Source organism: Rhinolophus sinicus, chromosome 8 (genome assembly GCF_057876585.1).
Source record: "Rhinolophus sinicus isolate RSI-liver-muscle chromosome 8, RSI-T2T, whole genome shotgun sequence".
Lineage (NCBI taxonomy): Eukaryota > Metazoa > Chordata > Mammalia > Chiroptera > Rhinolophidae > Rhinolophus > Rhinolophus sinicus.
In genome coordinates, this window is record NC_142508.1 from 20,595,094 (window position 1) to 20,615,305 (window position 20,212).

Sequence of the window (20,212 nt, forward strand, 5' to 3'; positions counted from 1 at the left end):
CCTTGGCCTAGAGGAAAGCAGACTACTGTCCAGGGAGAGAGATTGAAAAAGTGGACCAGGCCCCGCGGCAAATTTTCAGATGCAGGGGAACGCTGGGGTAGGCAGGCTTGGAGTCTCGTGTTTATTCTCAGTGACGGAGACACAGCTGGCTTTGAGTAAGGACATTAAATATACAGCACTATAGTCTGGTCTCAGGCCCGGCCCCTGCTCTGTGGCACTCAGCCATTCGTCTCCACCAGCCAGGCCCTGGCCCTGGTTTCGGCGACACAGGGAATGCCCATTATCAGCTCGCAGTCACACCTGTTAGGTGTTTCTCCACTCTGTGCCTCCGCCCGAGCGAACACCTCCCGCCCGGCCGGAGACCCGGTGCAGAGAGGGGAAAGGAGGCGGAGAAGCAGGGCCGGGCCTTTGCCAGCAGACCCCCAGGGACTGAGCGCTTTGGGGCTGGGGCGGGGAGGGGCGGCTGCAAAGGCGGGAGAGGTCGCGACAGGCGGAGAGGGGCATGGGGAGGGCTGGGAGAAGAGGCGTCGCTGCTCGCTGCTCCGCTCCCAGAGCCTGCAGCAGAGGCGGCGTGGCTGAGCCGCGCAGGAGATGGGGTTTGCGCCAGCCTCGGCATTTCTCCTCGCAGTCCCGGCGCCTCCGCCCCTCGCTGGGCCGCGGCTTCTATTAGGCCGCGCAGGGTGAGCGCGGGCGCCGGCCGGCGGCACCTCGCCCCGGACTGGAGCCCAGGGCGCGGTGGGGCCGCGGCGGGGGGACTCCACGAGCCCGGCGGCCCGCGCGTTCCCCGAGTGCACCAGCTCCCGCTGCCGCTGGGCCGCGGCCGGGACGGAGCTCCCTGCGCGCCCCCCGGGGGCCGGCAGCGGCAGGGAGGCGACGCGGGTTTCGGCCCCTCCGCCCGGCAGCTTCGCGCTCCCGGCGGCGGCGGCGGCGGCGGCGCGGGCTTCGGCGCCCAGGCAGCGTCGGAGCCCATGGCGGGCAGCGACACGGATGGCGAGAGTCCGGCGCGGAGAGGCAGCGCGGCGCGGCGGCCGGGGGCGCCGGGCGGACGAGGAAGCGAGGCTGCTACTGACCGCCCTGAGCCGCTGTCCACTGCTGAAGCGCCGGCCGAGGGCGCCGCGCTGCCCGCCTGGATGCGCCTCTACTTCTACGGGATGCACGGGATCACCCTGGACGTGCTCGTGTCCTCCGCGCGGCGCTTCGCTCGCAGCCCCGACCTCCGGATGCTGGGCTTCTCCTCGCCCTACCGCTGCCTCCTGCACGCGCTCACCCACTTCGCCCTGGAGAAGGTCTACCTGCAGAAGCGGCGCTGCCCCAGCGCCTTGGTCTTCAATTTCCTCCTCTACCCCTCGGCGCACGTGGGTTTGCAGACCCTGGCCGGCCAGGCGCTACTGCTCAGCCTGGGCGGCGGGCTGGGGGGCACGGGGGCGCTGGACCTGGCGCTGCAGTACATGCTGGCGCTCTACCACTCTCAAGTGTTCCTGGAGCGATTCCTGCGCTTGCGGTACCGGCAACAGCCGCGGCAGCAACGACTGGGCGCGCCCCCCGCCCCTCCCGGCGCCCGAGCCCCTGCGGCAGCAGGTGGCCGGCGGCGGCGACCCCGCGGCCCCAGGGGCACCGAAGGAACCCCCAGCCGGGGATTGCCGGACCTGCTCCGCTTTCTTTTCTTCGGAATGCACGGCTTTTTGGATGAGATCTTCTTCACCTTCTTCTTTAACGTGCTAGGGCAGGGGGACGGGGCAACCAGCGGCCACACGTCGCTCTGGTCCTTCCTTATGTATGGCAGCTGCAGTTTCGTGGTGGAAAAGCTCTATTTCTACCTTCACTACAGTCGCGGCTGGAGCACCTGGAAACGGGTGCCCATCTACGTGATCTTCATCTACGTGTGGGAGTTGTCTTGGGGTCTGGGTCTCCGCACCTGCGGCGCTTGTTCTTGGGACTATTCTCACTACCCGCTCAATTTCATGGGTCTCATCACCCTGATGTATTTACCTGGTTGGATATTCCTTAGTGTGTACCAGGACCTACTTTCCAACGTGTTGTGGCGTGTGCAGTACTTACCAACTAACTAAGACCGTCCCCCACCCCCCCAAAAAAGCCTCTGGATTCCCACGAACGAATGCAGTTTGTTTTTACACCTTTAAAATGGAGTGGGGGTTTTCTAGCCTTTTGATTTTTATATGTTTTACTAAACTCTTCCAACATGTTTTATTCGATATTTTAGTTTTTCTGACTATTTGGAACCTATGCATAATACGATACTTTGAAATATTACTCAAAACATAACTCAAAGTACTAAACTCGTCAATATTTTAAAACCCTTACAAACCCAAACAACAAAACCATTATACCTTAAGATCGGAAAGCTGTAGTATTCACTTATTTGGGCATAGGTGAGTGATAGCTACTAATCCTTTTTATTTATTTTTTTTAAGAATAAATTCTTCAAATCAGAGACCAGTGATTTTTACAAGATTTAGCGAAATTTTCTGAATTAATGGTGTGTTTACTTTCTTTTAAATATCACTCTAATTCCTTGCCATATTTACCACTGACCGCTGAAACTCAGTGTCTTGTACTTCTGAAACTCCAGTTAAGAGATCTTAAAGTGCCTCCTCTAGCGCACAAGTGAAAAGAAACTAACAAATGTGAAAACACATACCATGAATTGATTTTTAAATAAATCTTTTCTAGCAACTCCGACAGGTGACACTGTGTTAAGATATTTGATCTCCATCCTGAAAATATTTGCTTTCCAATGTGGGTTAGCCTTAAATGCCAAGTGTGTTAATGTTGATCAGATCTGTGTTATCTATGGCTTACGTTTTTGTTACTGTTCAATAATGTAAAATGTTCACCTTACACGTACGTCCAAGGGCCAAGGGAAATTATACCACCCTCAATAGCGTTCTAACTCAAGAACCCTTTCTGCATGGAGCTTCATGGGTAGAAACAGTTCCTTGGAATAAAATGAAGCTGAATGTTCACCCTAATTGCTTTAGGCCTAATTGTTTTTGTGGCTACAGGTATGTGTTTTCAGCACAATTCTGCCATGGCTCACTTGTAAACATTTTTGTTTTTCTTTTGGGGCCCACTACAGAGTTCTTGGGCCAAACCTGATGTGTAATGCACATTATAGATCAATGATAGCTTTTTGGTGACTCATTATTAATGTTATCAACTTTGGAACTTCCAAAGTTAAATGAGATTATGTAAGAAATCATGTCTAATCAATTAATGTACTTTCAGGTTGTTTGCTGTTTTTATTATACTTAGAAAAGACAAGTGGAATTGACTCAGCCAAGAATGACTAATACCTTCTCAGTTTTCATTACAAAGATAATTAGGAAAACTTACAGTGTACAAATGAATAGTTTCCTATTCAGATTATTAGCTTGCCTCTGCTATAAAGGGAACTTCTTTCTGTTCTCAAAAAATGTCTGTTATGGCAGTAAAAATTAATATGTATTTAGATTTGATTAAGTCAGACATACTTGTGTAAATGTTGCATTAATCCACTATCTGAGGTTGTGAGCTAAATTATAAGTAATGCTATAGAACCACCCCTACCTGTGAAATGGATCATGTCAAACTGATTTTTTTTTTAGCAGTCAGCGCTGAATAGAAACTGTTATAAGTAAGCCAAATGTTTGCAGAGAGTAAACATTTATGACACTTGGTCATGGGTAAAATATTTCTGAAAACCTGGGGAGAAAAACGTGTAAATCTAGACACTAAAGTTAGGCAGATGCTGAACAAATTCTTGTAGTTTAAATATGACACATGGGCACAAATCTGAGTTAAGCGTGGCACCACTCCACACCACCTTCCCGTAAATACTTAACCAAATCCATAACCTCTAAAATTCTTGCTACATGTATATATTTGCACTCACGCCCTTCTCATGCTGCTTCTCAGCCATGGTTACCTGTTTACCAGCATTCTCAGGGACAGAAGTCTGCCAGGAAGTGGAAAACCTCCTATTTTTTGCTTCTCTGCTTTGCTTTTGATGGTCATCTTATTTTAAGGAAAGGTCAAAATTTTCATTCATCAATTCATTCAAGAAATAGTTACTGAGTATTTGCCTGGACTCTGCAGATACAGCAGTGACCCAATGCAGACACAATCTCTGCTGCTAGGAAACTCACATTCTAGTGTTTTGATTTATATGAGATTATACTGATTTTCAAGGCTACTGTTTTAGTAATAGGCTATGAGAGGCAGTTGTTATGAGGGCTCTGATCTGGCCAGTCCCTAGAATATCAATCCATCATCTCTAAAACAAAAGCCCTTAACAGTCCCTCTGCTAGTTCTACAAAGAGCTTGTTGATATGTATTCAGGAAGTGATATCCTTTCTATGAACGCAGCACCTTCCTTTGTCTTCTCATTCCGTGTTCAGTCAGCTTCTTAAAAGTGGTGTTTTCGCTACAACTTTAAACCTTCAAAGACAAAGCAGAGAAAGAAAAGAATTGTCCCAGCAAACAATTTTGTTACTCATTAGTAGTTCAGATATAGAAATGATAAGGTAATATGATAATAGTTAATATTTGAGAAGCACTTACCACCTTCCAAGAACTGCTCTATTATATGTATATAAAATCTTAAGTAAATATATACATGTCCTTGTATATGTTAAATGAATATATACAAGTATGTCAGATATATCTTAAATAGATATATATATAATCTTAAGTAAATATGTATATCCATATATTAAGGTAAAACATATATATCATATAGGATATGTATATATACATATATGTACACACGCATACACACACCCATTTACTTAAACCTTCCCTTTACTGATGACAACAGTGAAACTGAAGTCCAAAGACATTAAGTAACTGCCCAAGTCATACAGCTATTGAGCATTAGACCTGAATCCAAGTACACTGGACTCCAGGGTCTGTTCTTAATTAACAGTAACACTGTTGTGCCTGTCTACTGACCACAGTGATGTGGGTCTCCTATGGGTTTCACCTTACAATCTGCATTGCCCTTCCCTCCCAGTATCGCAGATGCAAAGAGCTGCGGAAAAGCCAGGCACTAGCAGCAAAAACACTCTTTCATGTGCCTTCTTATTCCATGGAAAATAACAAGGGAACTAATACCACGATGCATAACTAACAATCAGCCTAGTTCTAATCCCCAGATGATAGTCTTTATATTCGAGCAGAGCCCTGAAATAGAGTTCCTCATTTGAAGTGAGATAATCCTGAGTATAAGAATAACACACCGAAATGCAAGCCACCTCACATCACAAGCTAGGAAAAAACACATGTAATTATTGCTGTCCATTTAATACAGTACTCAGAATGAGAGACGCTGTAAGAGCTAAACATCCCATAAATTTCAATAACATTTTTTGCTGACACATTTATTCTGAATTCACTTAAACACCTTCGAGTCTGAGAAAGTTCTTAACAGAAAAATCATGGAAAAAAAAATGAGTAACAAATACAGTTTTTGCTCCAGTTTAACCTACAACACAATGCTGAAATTTCTTAAAAGATGGGTTTTAAATTTTAAATCAATTCTATTTGGGCTCTGAATCTAAAAAGAAATATAAACTTTTAATTGTTTCATATTAACAATGAATTCAGAGCTTCACAAGGACTCCAATAAGGTTGATAACCCATTTCAATAGTTCACACATTTCAATGACTCAGTGTACTTCACTTTGAATATTTAATATTTGACATTTCATGTTTCACGTAAACAAAACACATGAAAAATATGACCTGTCCTTTGTTGTTTAAGAAACACTTTTAATTGGTTAATTCTACCCCCTTTAGGGGAAAAAAAAAATTCTATTATTTTTAAATAGTCACTGATGACATAATGGATCTGGTTCTGTTTAATAAGGATGGTGAAAAAGAATTTTGTTAAACTGCTTTGGTTCTTTTTCTACTTCCAAAATACATTTTAAAAAATCAATATTCTTGGAAAGGAAGTTATACTCATGGTACAGACTCGAAGTGATAAATAAATCATTGTATTGTAATATCTAGAAGCATTTTAATAAAATCAATTTTTACTTATATTAAAAGGCATTAAAACCCTTTACCTTTTTAATTAATTTTAAATATACTATATCCAATATAGTTTCCAACAGTGCTTAATGGAACTAAGCTCCTTTACTGAGGGTTCCTTCACCTCCTTCCATCACACACATGCCTCAGCTAATGCTGAAGGGAAAGATGGTAGTAAAAGACAGTTCTGTTGCGTTGCCAGGGATTTTGTTTTTTGTTTTTTGTTGTTTTGTTGTTGTTGTTTTTTCTATTCTTAGACTTGGTACCAGAGGAACCAACAAAAACAGTAATTGTCTGTGTGGACCTCTATTCACTAGACTTGGACTCATTCTTATTTTTAACACTGAGGCATGGAGCCATCACACAGGCAATGGCTTCCAGACACTAGCAACTCAAATTGTAATTAACCTGTGATGTGTAGAAATTTTTTCTTAGAGATTGTTTTCTCTTAATATAAAGAGGAGATAAATATAGAGAATGTTTTATTTAATTTTAAAATTCTTTTTGCAGAAACGGTCAAATAAGTTATCAGACAGTGGCAGGGATAGGGGTTGCTGGTCTTTCATATACAGAAAGGTTTAATTTTCATCTTACCTCTTAGCAATTCTGTTAGAATCCAAAAGTCACATGTACCCACTTTCCTTTGGGGGAAAAGAAAGTATCTTTATCATGACTAAGGGGAATTAAAAATTGAAAGAAACCATGAAGCCTTCCACCCAAGGGTCAGGAATTTCTTACATCTCTGACAGATGGTTTCTCAACTCAGCTTGGAGTATTCAAGACAGTTTTGTGTTTTTCATGCAAAGACTACCTGAGGGGAAAGCTGACAATAGCTGAGGTGATAAACCCCACTGTCCATCAGTGAAGGAAGAAGGCTTTTCAAAGCCTTCAGGAGCTAATATATACCATTTGTCCTGCTTGTGTATCGCAATGAAACATTTTTATAAGACACTTTTTTCTCTTTATTTAAAAAAAAAATCAACGTTTCATTCTTTTAACACAATACTTATGATCTACTTGTCATATCTTTTCAAATGAGGTTTCATTCACTGAGTCTAAGCAGCAAGGCTTTGAGAGCCTTGAGAGTAATTAAAATTACTTTTTAAAAATGCTTCCAGGTATAGAAATAAAGGAAAAGGCTCAAATAGTAGGAACCCTGCTTGGTTCCTTGGAGTCTCAACTTGGTGCAATCCAGGAAAAGGCTCTGGCTGCAGATCAGGTCTACCTACAGAATATCAACCGGGGGATTTTCCTGGTAGCTTTCCCTGGCAGACCTAAACGGCTGCATCGAGAAATGAATTGAGAGGCCATAGGTTTTATAGAAGCAAATAGTTAGCCAGGAAGGATAAAACATGCAATTTATTTTATTCTCCCATGAGAACTAACCATACTTTTGATGGGATTCCAACAGACATTTATATTACACACAAGATATTTTGTTAACATTATTAATATCCATGATAAATATAAAAGTAGTCTCACAGGATCTCAAATTCAGAGCTTTTAATGTTTGAAAAGTCGTTGTTGGGGAAAAATAATATTGAGGGGGAAAATGCAGAAAATTTATGTCATATCATTTTGATTAACCACTGACTTTTAGGAACAAAAACTAAATTAAATATGCTCTTGTACATTTCTGAAGGAGAGCTATTTTAGTTTTAACCTTTCATTAGAAACAATGAAAGCTAAGAAAGGAAAATAAACTTAAAAGTTCCTTGGAGTACATCAGAACAAGTGCTCATATTCCAAGAACTTAAAAGCAAGAAAGAGTTTAGCAAAATTTATCATTGTACTTACTCGTAATGATGATATTTTTAGCAAACAAAACAGAAGAGAAACAAAAGAATAATCAAGGCAGAAATAGAAGATGTAGCGAAAGGAATAGTGTTCAATAGTCTCAGAGAGCCCATGAGTTACTTTTCTATGGCTAAAAGAATTCAGATTTATGAATATTATTCTAAGTCTTTGTACTATGTAAGATTTGAATTACAAAGAAAATTTGATGGCTATGAAATACTGCACACTCTAGGTTTGGTTGGGTACCAAAATGTACAATTTACTTTGTTAATATTTAATTAATAAAATTTCTGAGTTTATTTTTTGTATAATGATGTTATTGGATGTGCTATGAAAGTTTTAATAATGTGTCATTGAAGTGTCTACCCAATGCACAGGTAAACAGTCTACAACTTAAATCTAAATTGAAATTAAATTTAATACAACTTAAATCTAGATTGAAATCTAAAATCATAGAAGTTTAGAGCTTGGGGAGATAACTAAAGTTCATCTAATTCAACTCCCAGCCAATAGACTAGTTCCTTCTAGATCATCTTTGACAGGTGTCCAAATACCTGATTCCAATGATAGAGATCATTGTACTCCCAGGCCAACCTGTTTCTTTGTTTTATAGCTTTGGTTACTAGAAAGTTCTTAACAGTAAAACTACACCTGTAATTTTCACTCATTTTTGCAAGTTTTTCAGCCATAGACAAACAGAGGACCAAAAGTTTGAAGAAAATTTCCAAATGTGTCTTCATTGCTTTACTTCAGGTTAAATATCTAAGGTCTTTCAGCAATATATAATAAAGTATGCAATGGTAAAATTATTACCTACTTTGATTTAGACACCTTACTCCTGCAAATGGAGAACAGTAAGCATTGTTAGCTGTTTTAGCAGCTCAGTCACATCATTGTCTCGATTGAATTTTCATTTGATCTAAATAGTCTTAAGTCTTTTTTCCAGTCAACTGCCATTAAACCAGGGATGCTCTTTATGCCCCTATACATTCATATATAAAAATAATTGGCATGGATCTGTGCGAGTCCCATCTTCCATGACTGGGCCTAAAAGTAACAGAGAAAAATGAAGACGAGTGAAGAACAGAAAAATTGCCAATGAATTCACTCTTCATTTATTTGGTTCCTCCTGCTTCCCTACTTTCTTCTTCTGCGAGCAGACATATTTCATTCTCTGTTTTCTCAACACTTACAAAAGAACCTAGCACAGAGCAGGTACTCAAAACATTTTTTGTTGATGAACTTATCTGAATTCTCATTTCAGACGTAATTCAATAGTAGTAACATGTGATTTCAACAGACACTTATTTATGGAACATAAACAAGACCCAATATGTGCCTAGAAAAAAGGTGGAAATTGCTTCATCTTCTCATATTCTTCCCTGCTCTGTTCAGTAACACTTTTGCCAAGCACAGAACTCAGGTAATTCTCTAAGAGAGTTTAGCTACCTTACAGTTTTTGTTTCTTTTTTCATCTGTAGGCTATTTAGAGAACAAAACTATCCTTTTAAAATTATTTCCGAAATACAAATTAAAAAAAAAACCTGATGTGCACATGAATAGTTGGCAGTATATCTATTACTATAAGTCACTCCCCTAAAGGCTGATTAGCTCAGTTTGTGGCTTATTGATGCCTCTTGATTTTCATTGCTTTTGCTGATGACCTTCTGGATTTGGGCAACTTTTGAACAGAGAAAGGAAATTAAAATTCAAAATTAGTTAAATTTAGAAAATTGCTGCTAGTGGCAGGTGGTAAATATTTATGTTATATTCCCTATGAATCTGATTGACTTTTTGATATATCTCCAACCGTAAATATTCTTGACAGACTGTATTAGTCAGGGTTTTCCAGAGGAACAGAACTCATAGGAGAGGGAAAGATAGATAGATAGATAGATAGATAGATAGATAGATAGATAGATAGATAGATAGATAGATAGATAGATAGATGATAGATAGATAGAATTATTATAAGTAATTGGCTCACATGCTTATGGAGGCTGACAAGTCCTGAAATCCTCAGGGTGAATCAACAGGTTGGAAACCCAAAAGAGCCAATAGGTAGTTCCATTTCCAAGACAGGCAGGCTCAAGATCCGGAAGAGCCAGTGTTTCAGTTTGAGTCTGAAGACAGGAAAAAAAAAAAAAAAAAATGTTTCAGCTCAAAGTCAGGAGGAATGCCTTTTTTTCCAGAGAAGGTCAGTCTTTTTATTCTATTCAGGCTTTCCATCAATTGGATAAAGTCCACCTATATTAGGAAGGAAAATCTGCTTTACTCCGTCTATTGATTTAAATATTAAAATCATCCAAAAACACCCTCACTGAAATACTCAAAATAATGATTAAACCAAATATCTGCACATCACATGGTCCAATCAAGTTGACACATACAATTTGTCAGTATATAGATCAAAGCATTTGAACCAAAGGAGTGAAAATTAGCATAAGGAGAACTGAGGATCATTCATTCATTCATCTATTTAACAAATATTTAAATGTGTACTGTGTGTTTATAGGTAAATAAGACAATTATTTTTTTCATGTAACAGAGGATATAGAATCTACAACAAAAGTGTAAGTGATACAGAAAGATGTTGTTGGGGGAAATAATGGGGCAGCCACCTAAGCTGGAGAACATTGTAGGAAGGTTCTAGACGGAAGGTCCAACATGCTCGATGTCCTGGCAAGAGTAAGAATCAGAGCACTGAGAAACACGGAGGCCATTTTGCCTGGCTGAGGAGAGTGGTGGAGGCAGGAGTAAGACCTGAAGCCAGAGGGACAGACAAGAGACAGGCCTTAAAGCCTTGTGGCCATGGTAGAGTTTGGGAGACCATTTCCTGAGCGAGTTGACAAGTTACATAGGGGTTTCAAGAAGGCAAAGGACTGCATTTTAAAGACAACCGAGATCAGAGAGGACAAGATTAGAGGTAGAGAAAGACCAGTTATGAGACTGTTATACAAAAAGTGAAACATGATGGGGGCTCAATCAGGACTGTGACGATGGAGATGCACGAAAATGCATATGTAGATTTGAGAGATATTAATATTTTAAAGTCTAAATAGACTATGTGGTGATAGGACGGCTGTGTAGGTTGAGAGAGAGAAGCAGGCCGGAAGTGAATGAAGACTCTTAGCCGTGAGGACCTCTGAAAGTAAGTGAAAAGAGGAAGCTGCAAGAGACAGGGGAATAGTGGTCAGAGAGGCCGGAGATCCAGAGAATGTGGTATCCCTGGCAACAGAAGAGAAAGAGAGAAGGAGGGTGTATTCAGTATCATCAAATTCAGCTTAAAATTAAAGCAAATTAAGAACAGAATCAATGACCATTTAAAAATATTCAGGAAGAAGGAATGTAGACTTGAATGGGAGGATGCTAAATTAAAATAGGAGTGCCACCTGAGAAAAATGATGACAATGACATGAATGGCTTGTTTGTAATGTTTAGCTATATGGCGGATAAAGAAGACTGGCTTATAGCTAAGGAAGGGTAAAGATTCAAGGAAGATTTTTTTCTCCTAAAGTGGGAGATTTGTGGGTATATAAATGTTGGTGGGAACGAGCCAGGACAGAGGTTGAAAGTACAAAAGGGGAAGGGGATGTAAGATCTCAGGTTAAAGCGTGATTAGGAATAATTGATAACTACTGACTATAATGAGAGCCTGTTTGTTTTTAAGCATGACATGTATCTGTTTAATTCTCACAGCGACCCGATGAGGTAGGCTCTATTATTATCTCTGTCTTTACAGATGCTATTACTGGTACACAGGAGAGTTCACCATCTTGCCAGGATTTAGACTCAGGCAATCTGTATCCCAAGCTGCATCCTCTAAACACCTACCCAGGCAAGTGGGAAAAGGAAAGGATAGAAAGGGGGGGGGGGGGGGTCCCACCAGGGATTGGCATTGCACTGCATTTGCATGCTCCCCGGCATATGCAATCCAATAAAGCACATGGAGAAAGCTTCTGAAGTCACTTCTACTCCAAGAGAATTAAAATCCATATGCAGTGACTAACTTTTGTATTTTTGACTTAATAATTCATTCATTCAATAAAGATTTACTGAGCACCTGCTATATAACCAGCAATGAGAGTGCTCTGGGTTGAAAAAAACGAGCAAGTCTGAAATGGACCCTAGCCTTGATACTCTATTGTATTAGTCAGCTCCAGCTGCTGTAACAAAATACCGGAGACTGGCTGACTTAAGCAACAGAAATTTATTTTCTCAGTTTTGGAAGCTTGAAGTCCAAGATCAAGGTTATCAAGCTCAATTTCTGGTGAGAGCTTTCTTCCTGGCTTGCAGATGGCTGCTTTCTTGCTGTCGTCCTCCCATGCCAGAAAGAACACAAGCTCTCTGGTGTCCCTCCTTTTGAGGATCGCCATCAGATCAGGACCCTATCTTCATGACCTCATTTACCCTTCATTACCTCCCTAACGGCCCTGTCTCCAAATATAAGTACAGTCACCTGTGAATTTTGGAAGGACACAGTTCAGTCCATAGCACTTACACTCTTAATTCCCACAATGTCCCTGTATGCTTATTGTTGTTATTATTATTATCATTACTATTATTATTATTACTATGCTACAGCTCATAGATGAAGTCAATGAAACATATCTGCCACACAGCTAGTAAATGACAGGAAACAGACTCCATTTCAGCCTTCTTTTTAGGCAATATACTTTGTTTCTCAGAAAGGTCAAGGTTGTATCCTTAGGGGAGAAAAATATCCAAAAACAGAAGGAAGGAGCATCCTCTTAGTTTTATCTTTCTAATGTTACATAATCCAATTGTCATTGGTTTCTGTTCTCTCTAGGGATGAGTTTTATTTTGTCCATGCCTAATTTTAACTTTTCTTAGTACCGCTACACCGATTTTTGAGGAGAGCCACTCCCCATTTTGTTTTGTTTTTTCAAATTCTGTCTACTTGTTACTCAGAAAATTAGCTCTCTGGAAACATCTGACTGCAGACACTGTGTCTCCAGGACTTTCTGAGAGCTGACACAGAGACTTTAGAGGACAATTATGCTCAGAGCCAATTCAACATGGAATATATTTTTAAATTAATGTTTAAAATATTTGACTGTGGTACTCAAGACTACAAAATCAATTTTCAATGTATTATAACTATTATTGGGTAACCACATTTCCATTAAGTTTATAGAGTGTTTATTTCCATTTCAAAAACATGAATTCCTAATATGATTTCTAGGTGATCTCTAAATAACTCCAGATATGCTTATCAATGTGATGTTTTATTTTGGGGACATAAAATAGAAAACAGGGCATTTTGTTTTCTTAGCCAAATTAAAGAATTTTTTTTTTTTAATCCAGAAAAGTCTATATTACTTTGGACGCTGCATGTGTTCCTCACTTCACCCCCAGTGTTAGAAATCATCAGACTTCCAAAAACACTAAAAATAGTCTGAGTGGAAATTTGTTGTTGAAGCAGATTGGTGGATCTTTGGAGGGTAAATAAACGGCAGATTTTAGATTTTTACCACACACATTATATCTTTGGGATAATATGATTATCTTAATGGTAAAGAATTCTGTTAAGTTTCAACTTGTTGCCCCCAAGTAGTCAAAGGAAGTTGATAAAAATTTCTCAAAATGGAAAAGTTCAGTGATTGAAGTTAACTATTCAAAATGGCCATTCTACAAACCCACTTTCTTTCCCAATACCAAACTTTCTTGAATGGGCCCATTCACTAAACCAGTTAACTGTTGATAAATAATTTGATAATCAACTTTACTCTCTCCCATTGCTGTCTAATAGAATATTCTGCAATGAGAAACGTTCCATCTCTGCACTGCCAAATATGACAGTCACTAACCACGTATAACTATTGAACAACTTGAATATATGTGGCTAATGTACCCGAAGACCTAAATTTTGAATTATATTCTATTTTAATTAATGTAAGTTAAATAGGCACATGTGGCTAGTGGCTGCCATTTTGAATAGCTCAGCTCTATTCCATATGTATTCATGTTCTAGAGCTAGCTTTAAAAAGTACCACAAACTGGATGTCTTGAAACAACAGAAATTTATTGTCTCACAGTTCTGGAGTATAGATGTCTGAAATCAAGGTGCTAACAGGGCTGTGCTCCCTTTGAAATGTGTAGGGAAGAATTCTTTCTTGCCTCTTCTCATTTCTAGGGTTTGCCAGCAATCTCTGGCATTTCTTGGCTTGTAAAGTCGCCTCTCCAATCTCTGCCTCCATCATCACATGCCATCTTCTCTCTGTGTGTCTCTGTGTCCAAAATTCCCTTTTTTCGTAAGCACACTGATTATACTAGATTAGAGCCCACCTTACTCTTCTATGACTTCATCTTAACTGTTTATATCTGTAACAACCTCAGCACCAAGGTCACAATCTGATGTACTTGGGGTTAAATTTTCAACATATTTTGTGGGGGGCATAATTCAACCCATAAAACCATACTTTTTTTTTTTTTTTGAAAATTCAAGAAATATTTTCTTAAGCTATTTAATATTATTAAAGTTACTGAAGGGCTCCCCTCTTAATTAATTCTATGATCTTGTTTGCTTTACTTTAATTTATATTCAAAATATATCAGTTGAAAAAGAACAAAAAAAGAAGAGGAAAATATTTCAGTTGAGTTTGGTTGAAACAAAATTAAAATTTAACTCAAGAAAGAAATTCCAGAACAAATGTTGTTTTAAATATCTTAGAATAGCTCAGATTATTGGATAAAGTGTTCTGATATCTAAGGACTAAGTAAGACAAGAAAGTATATAGGATTATTTTGAATGTTCAGCACTTTTAAGTTGAGAATTAATTTATTTAATTCCTCTTCTCTTGAGTTCCCTGGAGCATCCTGAACTTGTTGCTCTTTTCCGCTAAATTAGCATTTGAGAATAAAAATCTTCACATTCAAATAATTTTGAGAAACTCTGATTTTAAAAAAATCAAGATGCTTCTTTACTGTAGAACTTGTCAAATATTCTATTAACTAATACTCATTGTGAGCTTCCAAGAACTTGATAATAATATGCAGTGTTTCCCCAATTTTTTGAGTACAGAAGAGATTGATTTTTTAACTTGTGTTTGTTTTGCTTTGTGTTTTGGCCAACTGCAGATTACAAAATACACTTGGGAAAACATTGCCCTAAATGTATTCACTAACATTTAGCCTATCCCTTGATTCAATCTAATCTTCTTACTGTTGGTAAGTCTACAACAAAAGTACTCCTTTTACTCAGGATTTAAATTTATTCAAAAAAAAAAAAAAAAAAAAACCACCAAGATTTAAGAGTAATTTAAATTCTTTCTTCTTGTGTACCTAATATGCAGTCAATAATCAAGTTATTTGAACAACTGTGGCATATACCTGAAACTGATATAACATATACCTGATATAATGTTGTATGTTAGCTATATTTTTAATAAAAATCTTAAAAAAAATAAAGTCTTATCACATCTCCTTTGAAATTATAGGTTATATTCATCTCTTTTGATCCCCTCAGCTTCCACAGGAAGTAGAACTCTCATGTAAGTCTTACACTTCACCTCCCTAACCCCAATTTCTATACAATTCAATCTGTCTAAACTAATCTTTCTTAAATGCCAATGTCATCACATTGAAGGAGAAATTAAAGCATCTCTTCATTAAACTTCATGGAAAAATAATTAGTTAGCTACTATTAACTAAGTGTTCATTGAATGCCTACAATTGTCATTCATGGCTTTATCAACCCTTGGTTTATCCCGGAGCTAGAGTAGAACAAAGACAGCGCCAAAACCAGTTTTCTGTTCTCAAGTGCAGTAATAATTGAGTTAGATAACCAACTGAAGTAGATTTAACTAACACTGAATGCTAAATTTATCTTCAAGGTAAGGAAAGAATGTCTTTATGAACTTATGTAGTACCATCTCGTTAAAATTGCCTTCTGTGATTACTCATGGATTTGGCTATCCTGAGATAACAACAAAAATAAAAGATTCTCAAAGGCATTATACTAGTGAATTATGGAAATACAGTATTTATGTAAACAGGTGGCTAGAAACATCAAAAAGAGGACAATATCAGGAGCTACACCTTTCTATTCTAGACCTAATACCTACAACTGACTTTCAGTAAAGCAGCATCATCTGTCATATTAAATTAACAGTTTATTTTTAATGTTGTTGCTTTATGGTTTGCTTTATATTAATGGATAGATTTGTTTCAGTTTATAGCTGCGTAAGAGCTCTAAAGGTAAGGTTTTATTGCTGGTTTTGTTTGTGCATTATTTAAGCAACTTTATAAAAATTATATCCATGATCATTTTTTCTCTTTAATGGGAGTATGTAATACATGTTTCAGAAACACAGTTTTGCAACCTTCAGTTTTGAAATAACCTGTTTTGTAGAAGAGCTTGGTACTTCAAGCTGTGGCTTTATCTAAACAAACCATGAAAATGGTGTCAGATGAAGATACATTTGCATGTCTGGCCTTCCATTAACACTATGGAATGGTCTTCTTTTTTTTCTTTTTTTAAGATTTTTTTATTGGGGAAGGGAACAGGACTTTATTGGGGAACAATGTGTTCTTCCCAGAACCCATCAGCTCCAAATCAAGTTGTTGTCCTTTCAATCTTAGTTGTGGAGGGTACAACTCAGCTCCAAGTAGAGTCGCCATTTTCAATCTTAATTGGAGGGGGCACAGTCCACCACCCCTTGCAGGAGTCGAACCTGGCAATCTTGTGGTTGAGAGGACGCGCTCCAACCAACTGAGCCATCCGGCTGCCTGGGAGCTCAATGGCAGCTCGTTGTCCTCATTCTAGTTGCAGAGGGTGCAACTCGCTGGCCCATATGGGAATCGAACTGGCAGCCCTGTTGCCCAGAGCTCACGCTCTAACCAACTGAGCCACCTGTCCACCCCCAAGAATGCTCTTCTCAACACCACTGCATTTCTTACTCTCCTTATGAAACTGGAAAGAAATTGGAAAAAATGGAGAATAAAAGAATAAAAAGTATAAACTGTAAGTTTAAAATTAAAGCAGAGTCCTCTGTATCCACTTATAGTAAAGATCTTAGGAGACCAAAACTTTGAAATTCAAATATAAGTTTCTGTGTATTTGAAGGAAATGATGTAAGTGCAAGTTTTGCATATCAACTGGTGTGGCTGGATAGGAGTGAAAGGTACAGTGTAAAGAAACAGTAGAATGTGCTTTCCCTAAATCTGATGGTGCTATGAAGAATCTCATCATCTTTCATCTCTGACTTTTTAAGGCCTTTCCTCTGCTGTTGGTCTTCTACTCTCCCTATCCAGCCCCCTGTCCCCTTGGTTCTCTCTGTAGAACTCACTCACCTAGATATGGCACCAAACACTTGGGCCTCCACCATGATCAGTTACTGTCTGATTAATGAATGACCCTCTCTTGTGGAATCAGTCCCTGTTGGCATCTAGATAAATTCAGATTTAAATTAATCTTACCTTTTTTGTGTGAGCTCTTTGAATTCTTCCCTTATTGACCAAATAAATGGTGATATAAAGTTTTCACGCAGAGATTGAGTAGGTAAATTTAAAATTGAGCCTCTAAAGGTGTAACTGACTCTACAGTTCACTTCCAATTAAAAATTGGCTTCAAATAAGAGAGGAAGACTTAGCTATGATTTATCAGGAATGAAAAATTATTCCATAAACCGCACTAACCAATGGCTTTACCCTTTGACATGTGTTTTGTCTGTTGTGTGTGAGATTGCAATTTTCTCCTTCCTCTCCATGCCCCACTCCACCCAATGGGCCAGATCTAACTTAATTTAAATACAAGGAGGCACTTCTATTAAGAAACTTTTAAGCACATTTTTATCTACTGGGGTTAGGTTTAAAAAAATAAAAACAGCAAAAATAATACACTTATTTATCTCAAAATTCTACACTCATAAAAATTATTTTAAGGTCTGATTTGAATTATGCCATGCTTCCAAGTTAATTGATGAGAGTAGATATTAAGTACCCTTATTTTCTGTAACCACAGGGGAATAGGTAACTCCATCCTTCACAAGCCAATTCTTTACTTACTCAAGTGTATGGATAAACACTTAACTGGGACAGGGATGGAGGGCAGAGAGGAATTCCAGACAGAGGCATGGAGGTAGGAAAACCAAGTAGGAGTAGCTGCAAAATGAGACTGGAACAGGGGTCAGTCTATGAAGACATGTGTATTCTATGTCAACATCTGTTATTGAGTATTAATTGAAATAGGAGGGTGAGCCACCTGTAAGTAGATATGGATTTTAGAAAGATCACTCTGATTAGCAGGGAGAGAAGAGTAAATGACTGAGAAATTGGGAGGTTGGCGGGATAATAATCCAAGTAAGAAATGCTGAGAGTATGAGTAAGACTGTGGCAGAGTGGACAGGAGAGAGTTGTTTGGAAAGTAGGTGCTGGTGACTTACTGGAGATGGCAAAACAGGGATGGGAAGGCTCTGACTCCAAGATTTGTTGTCTTAAGTACATGACAGATGAAATACTGCATCATCCTAATCCTTTTACATTTTTTTTCTTTCTCTATCTTTTTTTTTCCTTTATACTTTTGTCTTAAAACATAGGAGTGTCAAGACAGACAGCATTGCCACATGTAAAAACTTCTCATGACTTTATTGTATTCTATATAAATTAGGTAGCTTGCATAATTTATTTTAATAAACATTCACTTTGCTAGATACTGCCTTGCTTCCTCTTTTAAAGGGCTTTGTATATAATATTGTGTGGTATTTAAAGACCAAATATCCCTAATGTAGGGGAAGAAAAATAATTTTCCCTCTACCCTTACAGGTTCTTGGCTGAGAGACTGCCTGTAGTAAAAAGACAGATTAATAGGAGAAAAACAGAAATAAATAACATGTATACTTTCTGTTTAAATGGGAGAGACTGAGGGAGAGCAGAGTTTGCCACCCCAAAATATGCCTTTTGGGATATTGACTATTTTAAGTTGGTTATTTTTAAGCAATGAAAGACTCAGGAAAGACCTTTGACCTCTAACTGCATACAAGGAATTTAGATAGAAGACCTGCTCCAGGAAGGGAGATATCATAGATAACTATAGTCTAATATGAACTAAGTGTGATAGACAGGGAGGAACATAGCGAAAGGCATTTGTTCGAAGTCTTCTCTGTGTCTCATTGTTAAAAATGGCCCAACAAACACTTATTTATCACACATTTGCTTTTTCCATCTCTAGGTGAATTGCATTCCTGCCCTTTTGAGTCCCAAACGACACCCTACAACTACCCTCCTTAGCTCCAGGATGGCATGTAATCCTCAACTGCCCAAATGTGTCCTTGGGTCTCATATTCTTATGGACATCCATAATAACTTTTGTTATTTTTTTGCGTTAATTTGATTATTTGCCCAGACAGAAGAATGTAGAAGGTTAGGAAGAAAAATTAATTTTTACATCTCCACAATACCAAGGAAAACTAAGTAACTCCCTGAATTGGCCCAAGCCACTATTTTAAATACCATCTCCAGCTGAAGACAAAAAGTGTTATGGGTGAGGAGAGGAGGCCAGTTCTGGGAGGTTACCAGAAACAACACCATAAACGGTGGTAAGTTTGTGCAGATTTAAGTCCTTGTCTTCTCCAATGATAATAGTTTCTAGAGATTTAGAGTCATCCTCCTCTTCCTGGTATGCTCCTTACAAATGGAGATTTCCTTTATAAATGTAACTTCTCAGTTTTCAGAGCTTCTGTTGTGTCTGCTCTTTCTTAAAAATAAATGGCTCAAAATGATCATTATACCAAAGAGGCATATTTTGGGGTGGTATATTCCGCTTCCTTTTACTAATAACTTTGTAAGGTCATGGTTCAGGGTGAAGAGGGGATAGAGAAGCCCCCAACATGTCTGTGAAAGGAAACTGACTAACGTTGGGCCACCTGAGGTCGAAAACCTGCTCCCTGGAGGGGCTCAGGAGCTTCCCGCTGCCTGTCCTTGGCCCATGCCTCAGAAAACACAGGTGTCAGAGAATATTTTAATTAGCATAACAATCCTAATATTTTCACACCAATTGAGAGGTGCAAAGCAACTCTTGGTAATGACAAATTATGTGGCTTCAGAAGTAATCTAAACACAGGCATGTCTGGACAATTTCAGTCTGTCCCCAGGAGGAAATGAGAAAATTGGAAGATTGGTGCTGGTAAATTCCAGGACCTGGGTCAGCAAAGAAGCACCGGCAGCGCTTTGGGGGAAGGCCCCCAGTCTGTTCCCCACTCTCTGTTCTCCTCCCTCAGGCTACTGCAGGCTAGGTTTCTGAATGTATTTTTAGCAGCAGAGGTAAGACACCCCCACTAATTGCAGCTTGCAGGACAGCACTATAATCAGAATCCTGTTAAGGACAGTTTTCCAGGAGAGCACAGACTGCTGGGTGAAGCCC

General features: G+C 39.2%; 1 protein-coding gene across 1 annotated transcript; it reads left to right on the forward strand.

The window, feature by feature from the left end:
• The first annotated feature begins 873 nt into the window (after positions 1-873).
• Positions 874-8,129, forward strand: TMEM229A (transmembrane protein 229A). The gene has a single exon (XM_074315652.2). It carries the CDS (start codon positions 969-971, stop codon positions 2,067-2,069), a length of 1,101 nt encoding a protein of 366 aa, XP_074171753.2. The 5' UTR covers positions 874-968; the 3' UTR covers positions 2,070-8,129.
• Positions 8,130-20,212: the final 12,083 nt, after the last annotated feature.